The following is a 23,430-nucleotide window of genomic DNA, read 5'->3' on the forward strand; positions in this document are numbered from 1 at the left end:
GGTAGCTATGATCACTTTTTCAAGTTCGTCTGCTTCGTACAAATTTGGTACTTCCCCTGAATCAAGAATTTTCTATAAATGAAAATCGTTGTTTCAAGATATCACCACATAAGCTACCTGTATTAAGAGTATTATTAATGTCTTCCAAGAATTCTTCGAGCACAATTTGCGTGTCGGTGAATAAAAACGTGGTATGCTTGGCGATCGTGCCAGGTTCGAAGTAAAAGCGGCGAAGATCTTCGTGCCAGGAATTTTTATCGTACGTACGAGTAACTTCTATCTGATAACACCTTGAAACATTCAAGATTTGCGTCAGATTGTTCTCTCGTATTACAAGGGATAATTTGTGTAATACGAACTTGTAACCGTTTAAATGAGACGCTAGTTTCGTCAAACTCTGCTTTCCCATGCCACCAACGCCAACTAAAAGGCCGTTGCCTCTTTCAGAGCGCAGAATTCTCGCGAGTCTGGTAACGTGTTCTATAGCATCCATGAAGAAAATGATTCTCATGTCTTTACCGACGGAGAAACGATAGTCTTCCAAGTAATCCTGCGATAGAAATTTAAAAGCATATGTTGAACGTTTAGGTATTGAGCATGGTCAAGTAATAATCAACGACAAACCTCCAAAGTTCTTTTAACTTGCGACATTTCTACGAGTTCCTCGTAAATTCGTTGTTCTTTTGCCGCACCAAAAGTCATGAAGTCACCGAACAGTAATACTGGTGGTTTCTCGATGATCTTTTCATCCGGAAGTCGCACCACCTCTGAACCAAATGTGCTGATACATACGTTGTTTAAAAGTTTATAGAAGTAACTTTTGTCCTGTACGTTGATTAATCGATCGTGGAAAACTCGAAGGCATTCGTGATAAAATAGCCTAAGAAATGTACATGTTTCAACTTTTCTTCTTTCATTTTTCTTCTATTTTTCATGCACTATTCGTGTACCTGTACATTTCGCTAGGTTGTTTCACAACGGTGGCATCGACTTGCATGATACCTTGAATGCATTTCGATAAATCCCTCAAATTAAAAATATAGTGACTCTTCTCTGGCGTAGGCAGAAGATCAGTAGCAATTCTTTGGTAGATGTCGACTGTTGCATTCACTATTTTGTCTCCTACTTGTTTAACAGTGTCCACAAAATCCCCCAAGAAGCCATTTATGATTGCCCTAAGGATCACGTTTTAATGCAAGTCAATTTTATGCGAGTATAAAAATATTAGTGAAATAAAGTGAAAAATATTTTAATGAAAATCCAAGGAAATTCTATAGCGATGACATAATGGTCTTACCAAACAAAAAAAAAAAAAAAAAAAAAAAAAAATTTAAAAGTTCGTTGAAAATATCGATCTAAATTATAAAATTCGACAGAACTTATGAGACGACCTAATACATTCGAAAAGGATTTACTTAAAAATTCCTTTGAGAGATAATTCGGTGGGTGGTGGAATAAACAGCATGGCAAAATGCCTCACGAATCTTGGCGTTAACGGATTCCTACCTCCTCCAGGAGGAGCACATGCTACAGTGAAAACAACGTCTTCTATATTCTTCCAGAATAGCTTATCTCTATCGTACATTCCACGAAAATCTAACAATTGCCTGTGCAATTCACAAATCCGTATGGTTAATTTCATATCATAATAATATAATAGAAACATAATAGATAACATAATAGAAACACTACCGCAGAAGTTCGATCGGTGGTTGTGATCCATAGGTATCCAATTTGGGCATATTCACGTCGTCGACGAATACACATACTCGTTTTCCAATAGGTGCACCTAAAACAGTCCTCTTTCTTCTTTCCAATTTAAGTTCCAAGATTTCCTGTGTCCTACCACTGCTCGTTTGAGCAGAGAAGATTAAGTTGATCGGTACCCAAATTTGTGTATCTTCTAGATCCTTCAAGACTACCTTTGTTATCACTGATTTTCCAACTCCTGCATTGATACATTCGGTGTTAGTTTCTTTAATGGAAATTATTAACAGGTTTCCGTTAAGAAAGGAAAAGAGGCAGACGAAACATTGCTAACCAGTATCACCGGTAAAGAATACCGGTTTATTTATTTCAAGTAGCTTCTTCATTATGTAACCAAATCGCACGGTATCGACCGTTGGAACGAGAATATCAAAAAATGGTACTTCGTTGTTGTATACGAATTGCGGCATGATGTCTGTCCAAACGTCTAATCGATGCTGAGAAATATTCACGTAGAGGTCCCATAAATCTATCGATGGCAAACTGCAAGTAGATAAAAAGAAATTATTAATTCATTCATGTACCGGTATAAAAGAACAAAGCAATTATTTTACAATGCATCGTCGTTTTCCTCGAATTGCTTTCTCACAAACGCTTCGAACACGCTTCGAGATTCGTCGGTGACGTTACCACCAACAGCCCAGAGATAAGCAAAAACGAACGATTGAATTAAAAACGTTCTGATTCGCAACTTTTCCGTAGTCCTCTCTATTGCTTCTGGATCGTTTAAAATATACTCTATCAACGCACACGTCATATTTGCTTTACTAATATCAACCTGTCGGTGCAAGGTAAAATGACGTTGAAATTACACTGTTTCAGTTTTTACGTAAGGTAGAAACACTTTTCTACCTGTCTAATCGGATAGTCGCAGTTTCTGTTACAAAAGACAAGCCCTTCTTCGAAGTATCTGTCGAACAGTTCAATAATTTGTGCTCGATGTTCGTCTTTAACGTTGCCTTCAGGAATAGTCGTTATCCACGATTTTACGTAAGGCATCCACTTAAGTTCTGTAGGGTCGCAGTATACCATTCCTTCGAAGAATAGAAAGAAGGTTAAAACGTTGAATAAGAATAAAAAGAGGAGACTGTATAAGTGATAAAACGCTGTTTTTCGAACCACAACGACTAACGGTAGCAGGTGACGCTTGAGCAAGGTCCATAACTTCGAACAGCATGCGCATATAAGGGGTGAATTTGATTCTTTCCGAATTGGCCAAGCACAGCATTTTGTTATCGTCCAGAACGGTGTTCATGTTTTCTATCCATATAGCATCCACCGGTCCGTCGCAAACGATCCATTGATGTTCGTCTGTGGTAAACTGAACGATTCGAATGAGATTTACCACATTTTTCCGAAAACTTCTTCGTTCTTTCGTGCAAAGAAGAGTTTCTACTAACGGAACACGCGTGACGAACTGTAAAACCGATCAGACCATCGTGCCATTCGTTGGTCATTATATCTACTTCTCCGTACAGTTCACCGATTGTAATTGCTTTCGGATTGCTCACGTACATGTAAACTTTTTTATAAACTGCTCCAGGTATGCCTCTTTCGTGCAGTCGATCGTAGGTATGGGCGAGAGTCTAGTAGAAAAAGAATACTGTTTAGTGTTCTTCTTTAAAAAATTATATATCTGATTTTTATAAAAAGGCCAAAAATTAAATGAAAAAAGATTTACTCGAAGAACTGATGTTTTTCCTGATCCAGTTGGTCCAACTAACATCACTCCGTGTCTAACTTGCAAACATTCGTGCAATTGAGTAATTTTCTTCAAAATACACACTTCCGGCTGTAGATTAGCTTCCTTCAATATCTGCATGCAGTTTGGAAATAATCTTAGAGAAACGTTTTCGAGATAGAACTGTAACGTTATCAGCTAAATACCTCGATGGCTGTGTCTGTAAGAGCACCGTAGTCTTCCTCGGGGATTTTAATGCCGGGGAAGAGATCTCCCACGATCCCTTCGAACAATTCCGCGTCATCTTTCAAAAACTTTGGTATATTGCTCTCGCGTAGAGCTCTGATTAGAACTACGTCTTCTGGTTTATCGGGATTGCCTCGTTTAAGGCTGCCTGCCATTACCAACACACTTTTTACAGCTCTGTAAAGATAGTAATATTTTTAATTTTGTTACGATTACAGGAAGTATACTTATAGGAAGATTAACGGAGTGGGGAAAACCTCATTCCAAAATCATAGTGATCCTGTTGAGAAAGTTGTTCACTGCTAAGCGTATACATCAAGGTCATTTTTTGCGACAGTGGTTTCGATGATTCGAATCCTTCCGAATACAATGTAACCTCGGCAATAAGTTCTAGAAAAAGAAACTGGTTTGATTCGCTATCAACTATTCGCTATCGTGAAACCTACTATAATCTGGAACCATCATAGAGAACGGCCGGAAGAGAGCTTTCAAGTTATCAGGTAATTCTGTTCGACCAGCGTATCCTGGATTCATGGTGATAAAAGTTGCGCAGGACATCACTAATTTAATCATTCTTCCTTCGAACATGAATCTAAGAGACAGATCATTTTTTTCACATCAATTTAACGCATATTCTTTCATATTACAATTAAGTACAACAACTTACTATTCGTCGAAGCAACACCAGGCACCGGAAGTTGCCAGTCCAGAGAAGAATCTACCCATCATCTACATGACAAGAAACTCTCCACTTTTATCGATTTGCATTCTCTAGAAAGTGCAATTAACGCACCCTGTAATCAAGTCCTTCCGAACAATTGAATACAACGCATTGAACAGCAACTGCTTTAGCCAAATCCTTCGTCGTTTCCGTTTTTCCAGTACCTGCAGGTCCCGCAGGAGCACCTCCTGTTGTGCAACGTTTTTAAGGTTGATTATCCCGTGTTTACTTGAAAATACAAGAATTCTTCTTTTCGTTTGATACCTAGATCCAATTGTAGCGCTCCCATGAGACACAAGTAACATTTGTCTGTAAGTGGAGTTATAACGAGTCTCTTTTGGGCACCAAGGTATTCGTAGCCGTAAAGATATTCAGCGTTACTCATACGTGCCAGACAATTGTCGATCTCGTCGTCCCAATAGTAACGTAAGGCTTTCACCCAATCGAAGCTCGTACTACGATACAAGTTATTTGTTTTTCAAGATGTTTCTCAATTAAACTATATCTGTGTACGAATTCTCACCTAGATGCTACTTGATTCTCAACAAGAGTCGAGACGATATCTCTGGCGTGCACGTCTACCGTTATTAAATTAATTATAACATCGCGTATCAGTTTTGGCAATTCTCCTCTGACCATCGTCGCCAATTCGTTTAAATCCTACACGGTAAGAAATTATAAAAAATTGCAAAAGTCTTATTGTTCGAGAACCATAGAGATATACTAAACTGTGTAACATTTTTGTTCGAATTCTTTCATCTTCTCGAGTACGTTCCCCGGAGATTCCAAGACCAGGTGAATGTTTCTCGTCCAAAATATTTGGGATACAGTGAGGACTATCTGGGATGGGTAGAAGTGGATAGATGTGTAATTAATTAATCGTATGTTGTTTTATTTTCAGTTAAAAAGAGTTTTATTGGAAGAACAAGATGAATCACCTGAGAAGGATGCATATGCAGAAATGGACCTCGTCCTTTCTCCGCAAAATCTTTAATTCCCGCTTTCATTCTTCTTTTCAACGTCGAGAACATAGCTTCCTCGACTCGACCTAGCCAATCTTCCACGTTACCTCTGGCTTTCAGGCCTTTCCCGAGATAAACCCTTTCACCCTCTGGCGAGATCATGGCAAGTATGTCTGTTGTTAGTACAGCTTCTTGTGCTTCACCTGTTTCGGCCTCTTTCGTTGCAAATTCCAATCTGTATATCGCGTCGAAGCATTTCTGCAAGTGTCTTTGCACGGCATGCGGATTTTTCGTCTGTCGTGTAATAGTTGATGTTGTAACAGTCGATATTTAAAAGTTTCCTTTTTTAATCAATACCTGAGCCAAGATTTCTAAAAGCTCGTCGTTGGATAAGAAGAAGAATCGTGGGAAAGCTACTCGTTTCGTCTCGAGATACGCTTCTAAACACTTCATTACTTCATCCAACATTCTATTATTTTCTTCGAGCTGTTCCAGTAAACCCGGTTGTGTGCAACACGGCATAGCCAATGGCGACTAGAAATTATTGATATTCCGGTGAAAAGTTATTCAGCAAATATTTGACAAATTTTAGCTGTGTACCTTGTAAGTTCGTCTCATAAGATCTTTCCAGAACTTGTCGACCTCGATAAAGAGCTTCGCTTCCATTGGAAGCTGTCGTTGAATATCTGGAGCAGAAAATATCGCCTCGAGGTATAACCACTCTTGTTGCAAGTGTTGCCATGAATCCTAAAGTAGATATAATCACATGAACTAATTGCGTACTCGTTAAAGATGTAACATTTAAAAATTAAGAAAGCTTCGTGTACCAAGGTTGCTATAAACAAATTCAGTTTTTCGATCCACTCTTCAACTACAGGTCGAATAGGACCAACGTGACGAGACGCGTTGATAGTTTGCAAATTAATATTACTCTCGTCTACTGCAGTCTGAACTTCTTCGAGACTACCTAAGATAAACACGTCTTTTCCTTCTTTGTAAGGTATGATGATAAATTTGAGAGTTTCCCACGTGTCCACGACTTTTTCCAATATATATTCCAAGTTGGCTTCGGAACTAGCAGCGGCAGCAACTTCCATCAATTCGTTGGGTTTCAAGAATGCACCAAGCTCTTCCATCCTAGACCAAGTTTTCTTCTCGTCAGGTTTGAAGGTGTAGTTCAATATGTCCTCGATCTTTCCCCAATGTCTGTCCCGTAAGTCTGGATTTCTCAAGTAACCGAGGATCGGTAACTTGTTCCTTATCAATTCAACGCTCTCTTTCAACCCAGGCACGATATTGTTCGCTGGCAAACCTCTTTCTAATTGAATAATATTTTTCATGGTACGCATAGTAAATCCAGTGATTTCTTCAACGTCCAGGGTATCGAAATCGGCTCTGTGCCAATCGTAGACTGCTTGTTCCCAAGAAGTAAGACTTTCCCACAATAAAGTTCGCAATCTTAATTCGTTCATCACTTGATCCAACATATCGAACCTGGTTTGTTCGAGCTTTTTATCGAAATGAAAGTAAAATATGATTGATGAGTAACGAACAATGAGTAACGAAAGTAGAATATTATTAATGATTACAAAATCTGTTTGATTAAGAAACAGAAAAATTTGACCTGATACCTTAAACGTCTTTTGATGCGCGCGATATTTTTCCGCGGTGTCTGAACAGGTAGTCAATCGTTTACTAAGTTCCTTTAAAGTGTTCAAACAAGCGTCGACATCACTGTCGTAATCCAACAACCAAGGTTGCTATTTGTAATTAATAAAAACTATAATAAAAATGTTTAAAAATACCATTAATCATACCGTACCATTATTTCTTCGTAAATATCTGACATTTCTTCGTTCAGTGTTGTGATGTCCTTGTGAAGTTGAGCATTGAATTTATTTATCAACTTTGGTCTCTCTTCCAATCGATTCTCTACGACTAATCGTAGACTCGTAAAGTGACTTCCAATACCCTGTTTAAAGTTTAAAAAATGCACGAATGCTACAAGTCTGTAAGGTATTCGCTAATTGTAAGGTATTATTGTTACCAAATAATTTGCCATATCCATTGACGGTATAGGAAAAGCAAATTCTTCCATTGTATCGTACAGTTCTTTCACGTAATCCAACTGAGATTCCATCTCATCTACACTTTGTTGAGCTTGGTCTACAAATTTGATGTACGTTACGTATTCTTCAGTTGCCACGGGCACAGATTCGAGGTAATTAATGGAATCGATCGCTTGTGTTAATAAAGCGTCAACTCTGCTTTTTCCTAATCTAATGAAACACACGTATATCGATATCTTTGCGATACAACGATCCACATATTACCCTTTTTATGAAATTTACCCAGGCATGACAGCTTCGATGACTCCTAACTTTCCTCTAGGAGCAACTTCAGCGGCGTTCTTAAAACGCTCGAGGTGTATGTGAAAAAGCCCTAGCGGCTGAGTGTCGATAATTGTATTAATTAAATCCACCTCTTTCTTGTAACGAATGCTCCATTCCCGGAATAACTTGCAGTCTCGATTGTCTCGAATGACATTCTCGTCGAATATCATATCTTCGTGATAAAACAGCTGGATCTCGTTGAACCGTTGACAGTAACGTTTCACAGCATCGAAATTCCTGTCCACAATTTCTTCCAATTCAGCTTTCAGAGCGTTCGTTTTTGGATCTTGCTTCAACACTTCTTGAATCTCCGGCGGATAACCACAAATGCGTTCTTCTATTTTGTGATTAATCATGGGCCTCGAATGAATGCACACAGAGTCTTATATTTCGAGGAATTCTTTCGTATAGTATATCTACGGAATATACAAACGCTTGTACCTTGTGAAAGAGTGGAAAAAAGGATCAGAGAGCAATGGTTTGATAGCGTGTAAATTTTCTTCCCACATTGTTTGTATGGTTCTTATTACGAAACGGAAAATATTTTCGGATGGGTCGATAACAATCTCCGAGGACGACAAAATGAGCAGATCCACGAGGAAGTACGGCCACTAAAAAATTGTTTATCAGTAATGTACAATCTTTTATTAATTATCGCACTTTATACCTGAATACGATCCGACGGTAAACGTTTTTCTTTTATTGGAATTTCAATGACATCGTTATCTATTAAATCATCATCCGGCATAACTTCTGTGTGTATCTTTAAGGCTTGTATAAACTCTTGATAAGTGTTTAGTAAAAGACCGTGCATCATGTTCGTTTGCATATAATCAATTAAGTGAATGAAGCTGTATGGTAAAATATTTTGCCATTGTTCAGAATTAGAATAATCAAAAAATTCGATACTATTATGAAACAACGGCTTACCAAGAGAGTCTGTAACATTTTTCTCGTTTTCGTGCTTGCTCGATGTAACTCATTTTAAGAATACCATCTTTTGGCATTTTAAATTTCACAGCGCCAAACTCGCCTGTAATAATAAGACAAATTTATGAAATAAAGATTTTCAGCGGTGAAGAGAAAAAGAAGAAGAAAAATATCGATGTGTTTCTTTCTAAAGTAGTACCAAGTTTTTTGCACACTACCAAGTTTTCCATATGCAGTTTGTTCTACTGTTATATTAGAATCGTCAGGTGTATATCCAGCCCTTAATAAAGCGCCGAGACAGGCATTGTTAACAATATTTACAGCTAATCTTCTAAACTCGTCTAACTTATTTCTGACTGATTCCAGTTTTGTGAACTGTAAGTAAATACATCGAAGAATACGTAATATTTATCGCGTAGATAAATATTATAATATCACATAAATTTACCTGTTTTTCAACAAAATAAAAAAGTAACAACTTCTCGAGAACACTGCTAGTGAAGAAACTCGAATCAAGGAAGATCGAGCACATTGATTTAATTTCTAACAATGCTTTGCTGAGTATTGCGTCCGATATAAACAAATTCTCCTGCAAATAATTCTTCGCCTTGATGAATTTTTTATAAGTAACTGATTTCTTCCAAACGTAGAAACTTTTCCAGCTCCGAAATACAACGAACGTTCTTATCTAAGATAATTAAAACATGAGAAAGAGAAACAAATAAAATGTATAAAACAAATAATCTAATCGTATACTTTTAATAATTTTAAGTAAAACTTGTATTCTCTTTCCCATTGTTCGATAGGAGTGAAACTCATTTCATCTGGACTGTACTGGGTTACACCACTGGCACTGATAGTCATGTAAGTTTCTCCTACATCCTTGTACTGAACAACTCTAAAAAAAAATATCATCGTAAATTACTCGTGTCTTTTTTAAACTTCTCGAGACAAAGAAAAAACCCAGTCAGTTATTCACTTCAAAGCGTAAGGAGTGAAATATTTCGAAGATCGTTCTACTGCGTAAACGATGTAAAAAAATCCTATCGTAGGATCTTCTCGTAATTGCCGAATTAGCTCCAATTGATCAGCTAACAGAGGCGCATCGAAATCTTGACTTTTTTGATACTTCCGGAAATCCCAAGGAACCTTCTCTTTCGATTCGATACCTGTTAACCGTGGAATAGAAAATAATAAGTAAGTTTGGTGGACGTAAAATTAAGAAAAACAAAATGAAAAATAATACAACACACCGAGATCCTTTTTTAACACTTTTCCTTCTTCCTCTTTCGTTAACGAAATTCTTGGCTTGCACACCTGTTTCCTAATTTTTTCCTGTTGAGCACCAAACCCGGTCTACGAAGATATTTTTCTTATATTTTATTTAAAGAAAGATTAAGTTAAGAAATATTTGAACATATTCTCACCAACGGCTCTCGAACTTCCGGTTTGTACTCGATTTTTTCGAGTAACTTTTTGTGTGGTACAAAAAATGGTATCTCATCTTTACCCCTGTATCAAAATTTCGTAACATAAATAGTATTATTAAGAATAAGAAATTTTTACAAAATATTATTTATTTGGAGAAGAATCGAGCGCAGTAAACGATTCTAAACTTTTTCCTGATTTTTTCGACTTGGGAATTCCATCGATACTTTCGTCACTTGCTTTATGTTTCTCGGATTTCAATGAATATTTACTGATCTTATCCATTTTTCAAATCACCAACGAAAATCAGATTTCTATCGCGACAACGAATAATCGTTCGACTTCTCGTTATTTTCGAACAAATCGCGTATCGATTAAACAAAGAAAACTCAAGAAGGGAGAATTACGAGGTTCCTATATTCATAATACGACTCCTTGTTACACTTTTGCAAAATTTTATTGATAAATTAATTTATATATCTTACAATGTTGAATAAGACGTGGATGTATAAAATTTTATATTTCTCCTTATTAACAAAGATGAAGCATGTATCGATTCATTACTTTTTAAATAATTATTACGGATTCGTTATCCTTTTGATTAAATTAGTTTTATATCTCGTCTCATTCTGTTTCAGATTTTTATATACATACCTACAAATGTTAAATATTAGGTTTTTTCTTCTTTTTAAACCACACATTTTGTTTATAACATATATTACGTATTTCTGGAACGTACTGCTACCTTAGTTTGGTGGTCGGTAAAAAAATTAAATCTTTTTCAAACATTTATTTTAATACTTGGAATGTGTTTGAAAACATTCAGTAGCGTAACAAAGAGATTCCGTAGTATAAATGTATTATGCGGGGTTCTGACTCCTTTTTTACTACGCCACTGTGAACCTCCATTAATTTTTCGCATATACCGGATAAAATATCGCTAATTAATAAAAATAAAACACGAAAAACATTGTTTTGATCATTATGTGAAAGACCTCGGGGTACTGATATTAAAATATATATACTCCTGTTATCATTATATTGATGACCTCTGTGATTGGCAAGCATAACCATCTATGATTCGTATAGTTACTGGTTATCATGGCGAACACCTTCAGTTGAACTACGGATGCGTGAGGAGTACTACGCGCGTTCATCGTCTTAACGTTGCAATATGTTATATTTTATTGCCGGTACACTGCTTTCTACGTAATTTGCAACCTTGTACTTCACCGAAGTGTAAATTAGTGTAATGTTGAAACGTGACGTTTCTCGTGTGTAACCTAGATCTTCGTACAACGGCAAGTTAATCATCTACATATTACGTTTTTATTTACGATCATTATAGTATCCATCCGTAAGTGTACGTACCGAGTTTTACTCTTTCATGCAAGTTACTGTTTCTCCTCTTAACACACTGTTAAATAATATGAATATTTAACTCTAAATTAAAATTAACGATTGGAAAGTAACTATTCTACGGCATTATTATTTATGTAAAATACGTTTTAAATGTATGATTATTAGTTTAAAAAGTGAAATTAAATTCATTTTTCAAGTTAGATTTTACGAACGCAGTAGTGAAATGAACATTGCGCTTGCAAGGATAAATTTGCCTTTTTTTAAATAAATACTGCAAGATTAATTCTCAGGTTAATATAGGATGTATCGTCGATAATATCATACAATTGTTGATATATTTCTATTAGTGGAATCGGTTTTTCTTTATAATTTTATAATCTAATCAAACATTTAAAATTCTTTTCTAGCTTTCTATTGTGGAGAATACTTTTATATCTTCTTTATTACATGTACAACATTTACTTGATACTGTTTCGTTGAAATCTATATTGCATACGTCTTATGTATAAACCACGGATTGAAAAACAGTAATTGAAAAATAATTATTAGTTATTAGTAGATAACAATCATGAATAAACGGATGCAAATTGCAAGAATTATTTCTTTTCTCTGCAACACTTTATCGTATGATCCTTTTCCTTTCACGAAGTTTAGCATTTTCCATGTTAAGGCTGCAGGCAGAAGCCACTTACAGGTTTCGATTACGTAGCGTGTTAATCTCTATATAATTATAATCTGTTACTGCTAGTTATCTGTCTATTTCATATACTGCACCTGGAATATTCTGTAAAAGAAACGCTCGATATTTTTCATTACGATGGTATATTGAAACGATCACGTGCTATCTTTACAATGTTACCAACAGCTACTTGCGCTGCCTTTAAATCTTGTTCTTTTCCATTCTCAAATAAAGAAGATTTTGATCGAACGATAAACTTAATAACTTGGAAAAGTTGTATCTTCTTTCCACGAAGAGGCAAGCAATTACGTTGCTGGTTACGAGTTAATTACGGAATTTGCGGTTTTACCATTAAGCGAAATTAAGGATTAGATGCAAGTCTCACGAAAAACCTCCTTTGTACAACCAATTAAAGTTCTACCTTTAAAGCGACATGTAATCTCTACTCGCGATTGCATTACATCACATTTAAGGATTAGTCCTTGACGAAAACCTGAAGTCGCGAAATACCTAAACTGCTCGTGGCGGTCTTGAATGCTTCAAATTCAATGTTAAGTGTTTCAACGATTTTGCGTCATGATATAAAAATGATAAATTGAAATTTTTATATTTACAATTCAGATGTTTATTAACTCTGATTTCATGTTAGCATTTTGGAAAATTACAAGTTAATTTATTACGCATCAAGTGGTAGTCTCAGGAAAACAAACAGTTTAGTACTTTTATATTGTTTCAGTTGAACATTTTTAATCGAATAAAAAATTAAACTAACTAACCTAAAAATTCGAGATTGAATCTCGAATAGAAAATACGATTGCGCTTCATGCACCTGATTCTGAATCGTTGACGACAATACGACAGTTGGAACGGTTGGTCGTCCTAGACAAGTAGATAATTTCCATTACGTATGAAAATGATCATGACATGGTCACATAGACGTATCGATATTCTGCCTTTCAAACTTTTTCTCGTTAATTACCTAGCTTAGCCTAGCGTTTGATCATTTGTAATATTCGAAATTTTTGCGTACGTCCTGTGACGTGCTTTCACTTTTAATCTTTATTACATCGATGACTTTTGTACGACACTTATTCGTATTAAGTCATTACGTGCAACGGGAAATCGAGAGTGCAGATGCATAGAGTAAAATCTACTGAATCGTTTGAACTGGAAAATAAAAAATAAGAAAGAAAATTGTTAAAGTATCTTTAGAAAAAATTTATCTTTATTATTTTAATCCCATAATATTACTAGATCGCAAAGGGAATTTTTGTTAAAGACGTAGCAGACATGGCGCCAATGCTGATAAACGTTTTACGTACTTGATATGATCTACGAAGTTGTTTTCTTATTTTATTACTGTCTTTCTATTTCTTGTTATATTGGTGAATACAATTCGCTACTGTATATATATAGTAATAATTTAAAGTTTAATAAACCTTAAAAATTTTAAAAATGAAGTGGTTCAGTAACTGGTAGTATTGCGTCATTTTTTTTCAAATTCTTGCCAGTTACATATCAATCAATCGATAATAGTTGATTTGAACATTGTAAATGATTCCAAGTGTGATGAAGGATGAGTACGTATCAATACATGTTAATAGGACGGAATCTATTCAGTTTATGGTACACTTATATATGAATGTAGATCGAAACATACGTTCAATACTTTAAACGATATATGTATGTACATTTTTTTCACTGTACAATATTTCAGTCGTTTCACTGAATTTTTTACTCGTTCCTTTGATAAAGATTAACGTTCACCTATTTTACTTCTTCACCCGTTAAAGTTATTAATCGATCGTAACTAAATCGGAATGAAAATAAAATGAATCAGTTGTATTCGTAGTACTTGATACAAGTTACGACAAAAATTTTATAATAGAAGATCGTTTAATTTGTTTCAGAAAATTGTTTTCACCAAGGTATTTAATCATTGAAATAAAAAACCGTGTAGAGTCTCAGTATCCGGGAAGTGACCCCGAAGACCCGACGATACGTCTGAATACATTAAACTCTGTTCTCGTCACTAAATACGGGACTACGTCGTCTACGTTTCTACGTGCATTTTTTCATATCCAACATTGACGTGGAAATGGACCGAACCTTCGTCGACGAAGAGACCGGAGAGAGTATCAGTCTTCTTCCAGCATCCGATTGCGAGATTCGACGGCTTGTTACTTCGATAAACAATGTCGAAACGGGAGAGCCAGAGATTAATGTGGTCCGAATCGAAACCACCAAAAATCGAAGGATACGCTTTCAGGTAATAATACGAAAGGATTACCATAAAATATACGTTATTCCGTTGCCTTAGAAATGAATGTGTTATTGCGAAATTGTAGCGGGCTCATGGATTTAAATTACGTAATCCTGTTTAATATATTATGTAATTTATTGGGTTTAACAATAAAATTTACAAATAAAAATTGTGCAGATTCCGAAGGAAGTCAAGGAAACATTGTCAGCTAAGGATGGTTCCTTGAAAAAGAGTGAGAACCTAATGGAATTGGAACCAGTTCCTGTTGGATCATCCTTTGGCCAGATAAATCCAGTTTGTTTATTCTTCCTCGCTATTTTATGTTGCCGCTGGTGTTTGCCTGTGTTGATGTTTCTCGAGGTGTCGTTACACGTTTGGGCTCACCACAAGAACAAGGCATTGAAAAATGCCAACGTTTACTTCCGTTCTCCGTTCCACGCGATATCGTCCGAATTTTGTGCACTTTGCCAGAATGAAACGTGTATGAACCGCGTTGGCAAAATGCAACAGATACGTATGCACAAATTTCTACGACAGTGCAATTACATGAAGAGAGTGGTAACATGAACAACTTATCGTTATCGGAAAAGCGTTGCGATTATTCATTGAACTTGTTAATTGCTTGAAATACTGAAGAAAATATTTCACGGGCCCAGCATTGTTCCATGCTGCCTCGATGAAAACATATCGTATTAAATATATTGTAGTATTGAGGAAGTAACAATTACAAGTTACACTCGTGATTTCTATTAATTTAGATTTTGCCGTTCTAAGTTAATCGAATTTACTAACGAAAAAGTGGAAGAGATCAAGAATAGCAGTGGTGCAGGAAAAAAGTTTTATATTGGGGATATATGTATTACTAACAATGATAATGCAACAATATAAATTTATAATTATTATTGTTACACATTAAAATTACATCAACGATAGAAGGAAACAGTTATCGTTAAAAAAAAAATATTTATTTTAAAGTTTATTCTATAAACGTAAAAAAATAAGTCTCTTTTAAGGCACTTTCAAGTAAATATTTCGCATACTACGACCTATATGAATTCTGTCACTTGTTATTGAAACAATAAAGTGTTATATAACTTTTAATATTGTTTCGTTTGTTTTTCTTAATAAAATTACTCAGTCAATATATGTTGAACATTGTTAGAATCTGCAAATATAACTTGTAGCACTATCCTATAATACGTCTTTCAAATGCTACTCAGGGCAAGCATTCTTATACTATAATCACATAACGTTCAAATATCCATAATGTCTAACATTTAAGAACTGCTGTTGTAGCATTCCGACGTTAGGGAGTCTGTTAAAAGTTTCATTTAAAAATACTGGGAATGATCACTCTAACGTGAAGCTAAAATTTCTCTGGTTGCAATTTGACACAAAACACTGAAGTCAAATGAGAGATGAGCCCTCCAGAAACGGCATTTGTGCCAAACATAAGCAGGATAATTTGGACTTTGTATACCATGAAAGATACGAGCAACTGCACGTCCAGTAAAATTATTATCTCGGTAACTCATAATCAAGTTGCGTACATCACTGGCTATTTCTGCGTCGTTTCTTCCTTCACCCTGAGAAAAAAAATACAAAGAATGTGTACAATACATTTCCATAATATTTACGAAAGATAATGCGATTTCATTTAAGAACATGAGTATTTAATATTATGCAGTATCTCGCACCTGCCGTTTAGAGTCCATATCTAAGAGAATTTTTCCGGTAAAGTAACTTCGAATATCGTCTTTTAATTGATCAGATTTGTTGGTCATTTCATCATTCAGTGTTAGACACTGTTTCACAGTTGTGGCACCGAATTTATGGAGAGTTACACCAATTGTTTCAAGTTGCTGCAAAGCGGCAATTTCTTGGTCTTGAGTACGTTTGTGTAAAGCGTCGAGTGCTTCGTCTAATTCCTCATCCGTTAGATCTCCAGGAGCCTGCACTCTAAAGCCAAGTTGATCGTATCGCACTGAAATAGCTGAACGCTTTGAAGTTCCGTTAACTGAAGGAAAAATAAAAATGAAATATAAGCTTATTTTTATAAAAGTGTTACCTATTTATTCATCGAAACATACCTGTTTTCCATTCTAAATTTTTAAGATGATTTTTTACTACGCCGCTATCCCAACCAATAGCAGATGCTACATCTACGACGGGGAATTCAATAATGTTATCATTTTCATGAGAAATACCCTTTTGTAAATCCAATGCTATAGCCATTGCAAGCGGCGGTGACTGAAAAATTGATGAAATATTTTCAATATTGGATAAAAAGAAGTCTATTTACTTAGAAATATATATTGCACATACTCACCGATTGAGCAGCTTGTTTCAACGCTTGAGGCCCAGCATAACTTGAAACTCTAGCCCTGGCGTATACTGATGAAAGAACAGTAATGAACCTTTTAGGATGTAATTCGAGGTAGCATAATAGAGTGGAAATTATTTCCTCTGGAACATCTAGAGCTGCAACCGTTTCATCAACTGGTATAGCAACTTCGTGACCAGGACATCTATAGTTTGCATTTTTCTCACGGATCTTTGAGCATGAACATGGAACAAAAATTTTTTGAAGTAAACGCCTAATTACATGCCTATCTACTCCATTTGCATAAATATGTCGGCGCAATTCCCATTTATCATTATCTTCCTGTGGAGGAAAAAACATTTTGTAGGAACATAATATGGATAAAGTATGCAAAAATATAACTATTTGAACTAAATTTAAATACCCTTGGACTTATGAACAAATGACAATCAGGCATATTATAATGAATAACAGCACGAATATCCGGCTTATTAAGACCCATACCAAAAGCTACCGTGGCAACAACAATTCTGGTTTGCCCATTCATAAATGCTTTCTGTACAATTTTTCGGCGATGAGCTGATAAACCAGCATGATACGCTTCCGCGGTAGAAGATAATTTACTGTTAACTTTGTCAGGATTATTTACATCCTATAATAAAACAGAATGTATGAAATTGTTACGCTGTCAATGTAATGAAATTTTCAAAATGAAGAGTGCAATAAACAATAACCGAATTACATTCTTGGAATCTTTCACTTTGTAATAATTGTATTAAAGCTTGATCTCTATACTCATCCTTCGAAACTGTTAACAACAGATTTCTAGGCAATGGAATGTCAGAGATAACACCCTCCATTCCGTCGGGTATACCTACATGATTTATTATGCTTTCCGCGGTAGCTTTTGTTGCAGTAGCTGTAAGAGCTAACACCGTTTTAACACCTAATTTTTCTTTAAGAACTCGACAAACCATGAGATAGGACGGACGGAAATTATGAGACCATTGTGAAATACAATGAGCCTCGTCTATACATGCAAAAGCAATTGATGGGAGCTGCCTCAATAAAGAACCAAAGGTAGATTTTTCCCCAGCAACTACAGCTTCTGGTGAAATTAGTAAAATATCTACTTTTCCCTGTTTCACCATTTGCATAACATTATCCCTTACTTTTGGTGTTTGGCCAGTATGTAGGCAACATGCAGACAAACACGATGGTACACCCGTTACTTGATCATCCATTAAGGATACCAATGGTGATATAACTAAGGTGATACACTTGGAGTACTTAGAATAGAGATATGCAGGTAACTGATAGCACAAAGATTTTCCAGAACCTGTGGATAAAGTTACCAAAGTCGATAAACCAGAGAGTATTCTCATTATAACTTTTTCTTGTCCAAATCTGAATGCTTCATGACCAAATTGCCTTAATGCTGCATAAACTTCAGCTGGTGTGTCTGCAGCAATTATGGTATTTCATTAATTTACAAATCAGTCAATGTATTTCGTAAAATATTAAGCGAATTACCTATACATGACTGATCTTCCTTAAGTTCGTACAGTCTTTGAACTGTATCAATTTGCGGTGGTAATAATTTTTGTACTAGATCTTTGGGTATCTTATGTCCGCATAAAATTTCCTAAAAATTTAATAAAATGTACGATAACAATTAAAGAATTATAAAACAACAACATAATTATGTATATACTCACTTCATTTTCAATAGGTTCCCATAAATCGTTATCGTCAGTCTTATCCTCGGTTTCACGTTCTGCTGATTCAATATCTGTTTTAGAACTGTACGATGGTTTCTCCGGCAAACGGTTAATTCTATTAGCATGAGCTGTAATTGCCTTTTGACTGGCCATTTCCTGTGCTTCTTCTAAAGTTGGGAATTCTGAACTTTCATCTATCTCGTTCAACGATATTAAATCGTCACCCTTTGCATTTGGACATCTTCTTGAGAAATGACCAGCTTCTCCACATTTAAAGCAAGTTGCTGTACTATTCTTTTCAATAAAGTCAGCTACCATTAAACTACCTTCACTGGAACCGAGATCTTTTTTCCTTTGTTTCCATTGATTTTTTTTATATTTCGAAAAGTTGAAGTGTTTTTTACCACGTACAAATATTTTCCTCTTTAGATTTATCCTAACAAAGTTTTCATTTACTTTTCCATCCGCTACCTTCTTCTCCAATTTTTCTTTCTCTGTCAATTTTCCTTTTGGTTTTAAGCCTACATCAGAAGTACATAAATCATCTGTTGTTGAGCAAACAGATTTAGCACATTGTTCAATAAGATCTCCTTGATTATATTTGCTCATTGCAAACCGTGGAACAGCTTGTAAGGTTTCTATTCCATATATTACTGATCCCTTATCTTCTGCAGTTTCTTGATCTGTGGTACCAGTGTTTAAGATATCTTCATCATCTTGTAGATCCTTTTTCTTCCTAGGTCTTCTGGTTTTAACTTCTCTTTTTTTCTCAGTCTTTACACGTGATTCTTTAGTAGCTTTATTCTTCCTCGTTGAACTCACCCGTGTTGTTTTGATTTTTTTCGTTTTACTTTCTTTTTCTTGTGTATCACTTTCATTGAAATCAGAATCATCAGATGAAACACGCTTAATTCGCCTTCGAACTTTGCGACGATTTTCTGGTCTTCCTTTGGATGATATTTCTATATCTTCTTCATTATTCATCATTGTATTCACAGTTTGTGGCATATCTCCCATGTTGTCATTGCATTTGTCAATATTATCTGCTAAATTTGTCTTAATATTTACATTATTACATACTACATTACTATTAATTTTAACTGCAGCTATATTGGTAATGTTTAAGTTGTTAGACTTTTCTTCACTGGAAACTGGACTAATATTTTTAATAGAATGCATTGTTTGCACATCCATTTTACTTGGTATTGGAGTACTTATACTATTATCAGTACACAGTCTTTTACAAGATTGATTTTCTTGGTCACTGAATCTTTTCCTGAAGTTTCTAATACGTTTTTTTCTATGTTCTTCTTCTGTATCACTGTTACAAACAAAGTCTTCTTCATCTGATATTAAAGGAAGTTTAAGTGGTTCAGAGACTGACACATTATCTGTAGGTGATTGAGTGATGGACTCCATTGATTCAATTCCAGAATCGCATGTTCCAGAAAGCCTCTGTGAATCAAATGCTGGATATTCCAAGTTACTTTGTTTGGCACATCTATTTAGCCATCCTGGATTCAAATTTCTATTAACAGTATGTCCTTCAATTAATTGCTGTACAGTGTTAATTGATTGAGTGGCAACCTTAGATTCTATGTAAGTTACTTTTACTGGTTCACCAAATATAGCTTTTGCTTCTTCATTCACATCAAAGCCATCTTTATTATTTAATTCTGAATTTGTGGTTTGCTCTGATGTACTTGTACTACTACTAATGTCTTTTTCAGACCTACTTTTTATTTTTGTCTGAGATAAAGATTTCCTAGGGTTCCTTTTTGTAAAGACTGAACTTGTAAATTTGTTTTGTGACAATTGAAATGAAGATGATCTACTTATGGGTATTGATTTTTTCTTTTTGAGTATTTCTTCATTGGTTTTACTTAAATGATCACCCCATACACCTTTTACATTTTTACACTTATTTTCATTTACTGTTGCATCAGGAGTAGTAGATTGACTTTGATGTCCTTGTGGATCTATATTTTCAGTATCCTTCTTATCTATGTTTTCTGTACCCTTTTCATTTGTGTTTTCTACATCTTTCTTATCTGTGTTCCCTGTGTCCAGTTTATCTTCTTTACGCATATTTTCTAAAATTTCTTTATTTTCATCCCTTAAGGATGTATCGTCAACTTTCATTTCTTCAACTGATATGTCCATCCCAGTTTTATCAGAGACATTATCTTCTATCTCATCAGAAAATGTAATATCTGTAAGTGTTTCTTCCAAAGCACGTGTTTTCAGTTTCCAATACATTTTATAAGATTGCTTAATTTTTATATCAGCCTCTTTAATATCATTCTAAAATTATAAAGGATTATTTATATTATAATAGGAGGCAATTAGTTTTAAAAGTTTGTACAGAAATTGTTTAAAAATAGAATTCGTATTTTTGATAAAACTTGGCTAAAATAAATCGCATAATTTCACAAAATACCGAAAGGAAATTGAGAAATTCTCATTAAAACTAAATAATGACAAAACAATTTTAATCTAATTTATTCTAAGTCATGAATATTAAAAAGTACGTAAATTACCTTATTTGGCTTACGTCCATGTTTTTCCGTAAATTGACTTTCCCATAATTTAACACGAATCTTGTATTTCTGATATTTTGTTTTAAACACTGGGTCTTCTAGTATTTCCATGTTGTCATAAACACTGGGAAAATTCTAATTATTTTTACATATACATCGTTAAATTCTCAGGCACTGGAGGTTAGTTTATACGATGGCTGGAAACTACGAAATCATCCCGCGTAAAAAGAACCGTTACTCGGAAGATAAGATCGTACGAGAAATGTCATTCTCGTACTTTGTTTTTTTTAACATTATTGCAATATTAAGAGAAACCTTCAGTTTAAGAGAATAAATACGTCAGAGTATTTAATCGAACAAATGTACGACGAATTTATCGCGAGTAACGCTAAATGACGATAAAAAGGAAACTACATAATGCGCGGTAGAGTATTTAAATAAGTGCAACTACTCTGATAGATTATGTTTGGAAATTAAACAAATATATTACAACATGGTTGTTACATTTTTATACAGATTAATAAATAAAATATGGTTATCTATGTTAGAAACACTGCGTTAACTTGTATTCTAAACGTCAGCATATTTTGCCACACAATTAAATAATATTCAGGGAAAAGTATCATCGATACAAGGTTCATGCGCAGTTTCGTAACGTGATATCAAGAACATTTATTCTACAGACGTAAAAGAAGATATCGCATTAAAAACGGTTGATTTTTAATTACGTCTCCCTGCTATATAAATTGTAATATAATGCACTATCGTGCAAGGCAAAGTAATCGCCAATTGTGAATCAACTGTTTATCCCGATAGGTGTCGAATCGAACAGTGTCGCCAGCTGACGGCAGTTAGACACATCAGTGTAAGGCAAGATGGCCGAGCGGTGGTGACGGGTCGTGGAATGTACGGCTGGAGAATTGGTGATCTCGGCGCAGCGCGGATGGCCTAGTGATGGCCGAGTTCAACATCGACATCGGCAAGCTCCCAGAGGACGTGCGGGAGAAACTTGCTGAGCTGGATCTCGAGTTATCTGAAGGTGAGTAGACAGCTTTTCACGATGCGCCGCTATGCAAACCCTTTCTGACTCACCCCGTGCATACGAGAGAAAGAATCCCCTAGCCCCCGTTGATAAAATCGATAATACCTTCGCTGTTGCCATTTTACTCCCCCGTAACAACGTACACTAGCTTTCGAAATACCTTCTGGTCGGCGAACCAAGCTTTTTCCGGGATCCTGTCAAACATTAATATACGAGAGAATTGGAATTCCTCCAAACGAGTCTGCCCCGATCTCGCGACGGACACTCGAGTCCCTATCGACCGCGCCTCACTCTATACACCGTTCTTTGCTTTTTCTTTTCGAAATCCGATGACCGATACTATCCTTTTTTTCCACGTACTCTCAATTTTCGACTCACAACCTACGATCTCGTCCGGCTGGTTGCCGAAACAAACCTCGCGAAACCTGTTTGTACACCGTTCGAAACGTGCCTGGTTTATCGCACTTGGTTTTCCGACAGAACGAGATTCGACGTTGTTGGTGTTATTTTTTTCGCGAAAAAATATATCGAAACGTTGGATAACTGAATGTAATCGAGCGACTTTTCGACGGAAGGTTGTGTCTGATTCTCGAGGAAATTGGACAGACACGTAACTGACATTTTGCATGGCGTACGCGTCAAAATCCGGATATACCTAGATGTCTGGAAATGTCCCGGTGGTCCTTCCACTTGTTCAATTAAACATTTCTAGTCTGGAGTGAAACGAACGTTTCGTGGCATGTTGAGTGGTGCCACCAGACATAACCAGAATTACATTTTTTTCGAATGCTTCGTCTGGCAACCACACGGCTTATTTGTATTTGCAGTTCCGTCTTTCATAACAAGTTATCGACCGGTTTCTCGTGTCATCCCCGAATACTCGACATTCTCCTATCTGTCAGGTATTTGCCACTTAATAAGCCATTACTTCTTTTTCTGCCGTTCAACGTTCCTTTAACTCTGTCATTCGGAATTCCTGTTCCAACATCCACATTTACCTCGCATCTTCCTTTTCAATCGAGAGGAACGTATTGGAACGTCGCTTTTGAATTTCCAATTCTAACCTAACAATCTTACGTCTGTTAACTCTTAAGAAACGAACAGCGGACGCGTACACGAACGCGGAATTGTACGTCTAGACAGCTAGAATTGGAGGCCGGGTTAGTGGAATATTTCGAAACGAAGTCTCCTCAAAATATCTCGCATAGGTTCTCGCGAGTGTGTTCGTTCTCAAGGATTCGAACGTAGCAGATAGTTGGCACGAGTGTCTCGTGGCAGTGTGGATCGACGTTACAGGTGTGAAGTTTCGACTGTTCTGCTTTTCATTCGTCCGGAACGTGGAACGTTGTTCGCTGACGATCCTCTTATTTGC

At 35.8% G+C, this 23,430-nt stretch overlaps 3 protein-coding genes across 3 annotated transcripts in view; 1 reads left to right on the forward strand and 2 right to left on the reverse strand.

Annotated features, from left to right (window-relative positions):
* Window positions 1-11,285, reverse strand: part of LOC108575780 (dynein heavy chain 6, axonemal-like) — a 17,777-nt gene extending 6,492 nt beyond the window's left edge. The window contains 38 exon segments of the mRNA XM_017938673.1: window positions 3-56; window positions 118-290; window positions 360-550; window positions 625-880; window positions 951-1,175; window positions 1,416-1,607; window positions 1,693-1,948; window positions 2,042-2,250; window positions 2,322-2,545; window positions 2,620-2,801; window positions 2,887-3,088; window positions 3,168-3,353; window positions 3,449-3,583; window positions 3,655-3,871; window positions 3,952-4,084; window positions 4,141-4,423; window positions 4,488-4,603; window positions 4,680-4,870; window positions 4,939-5,075; window positions 5,145-5,255; window positions 5,354-5,671; window positions 5,735-5,911; window positions 5,978-6,124; window positions 6,205-6,885; window positions 7,009-7,137; window positions 7,200-7,349; window positions 7,425-7,656; window positions 7,729-8,130; window positions 8,212-8,381; window positions 8,438-8,621; window positions 8,701-8,798; window positions 8,914-9,075; window positions 9,149-9,388; window positions 9,457-9,598; window positions 9,680-9,869; window positions 9,954-10,056; window positions 10,128-10,212; window positions 11,200-11,285. Coding sequence (XP_017794162.1) covers window positions 3-56; window positions 118-290; window positions 360-550; window positions 625-880; window positions 951-1,175; window positions 1,416-1,607; window positions 1,693-1,948; window positions 2,042-2,250; window positions 2,322-2,545; window positions 2,620-2,801; window positions 2,887-3,088; window positions 3,168-3,353; window positions 3,449-3,583; window positions 3,655-3,871; window positions 3,952-4,084; window positions 4,141-4,423; window positions 4,488-4,603; window positions 4,680-4,870; window positions 4,939-5,075; window positions 5,145-5,255; window positions 5,354-5,671; window positions 5,735-5,911; window positions 5,978-6,124; window positions 6,205-6,885; window positions 7,009-7,137; window positions 7,200-7,349; window positions 7,425-7,656; window positions 7,729-8,130; window positions 8,212-8,381; window positions 8,438-8,621; window positions 8,701-8,798; window positions 8,914-9,075; window positions 9,149-9,388; window positions 9,457-9,598; window positions 9,680-9,869; window positions 9,954-10,056; window positions 10,128-10,212; window positions 11,200-11,285 — 7,369 coding nt within the window.
* A 2,399-nt stretch (window positions 11,286-13,684) lies between these two features.
* LOC108575851 lies at window positions 13,685-15,277 on the forward strand. The gene is made up of 3 exons (XM_017938764.1): window positions 13,685-13,749; window positions 14,080-14,438; window positions 14,610-15,277. Exons 2-3 carry the CDS (start codon window positions 14,268-14,270, stop codon window positions 14,997-14,999), a joined length of 561 nt encoding a protein of 186 aa, XP_017794253.1. The 5' UTR covers window positions 13,685-13,749; window positions 14,080-14,267; the 3' UTR covers window positions 15,000-15,277.
* Window positions 15,278-15,787: 510 nt separating this feature from the next.
* Window positions 15,788-21,189, reverse strand: LOC108575781 (ATP-dependent DNA helicase Q4). Its single transcript, XM_017938674.1, has 9 exons — window positions 21,017-21,189; window positions 18,474-20,780; window positions 18,289-18,400; window positions 17,442-18,217; window positions 17,180-17,407; window positions 16,762-17,097; window positions 16,523-16,682; window positions 16,130-16,449; window positions 15,788-16,018 (listed from the first exon to the last, which is right to left on the reverse strand). The coding sequence occupies exons 1-9, from the start codon at window positions 21,125-21,127 to the stop codon at window positions 15,788-15,790; spliced, it is 4,581 nt and encodes a 1,526-aa protein (XP_017794163.1). The 5' UTR covers window positions 21,128-21,189.
* Window positions 21,190-23,430: the final 2,241 nt, after the last annotated feature.

The sequence above is a fragment of the Habropoda laboriosa genome, unplaced genomic scaffold, assembly GCF_001263275.1.
Source record: "Habropoda laboriosa isolate 0110345459 unplaced genomic scaffold, ASM126327v1 scaffold243, whole genome shotgun sequence".
In the NCBI taxonomy this organism is placed as follows: Eukaryota; Metazoa; Arthropoda; class Insecta; order Hymenoptera; family Apidae; genus Habropoda; species Habropoda laboriosa.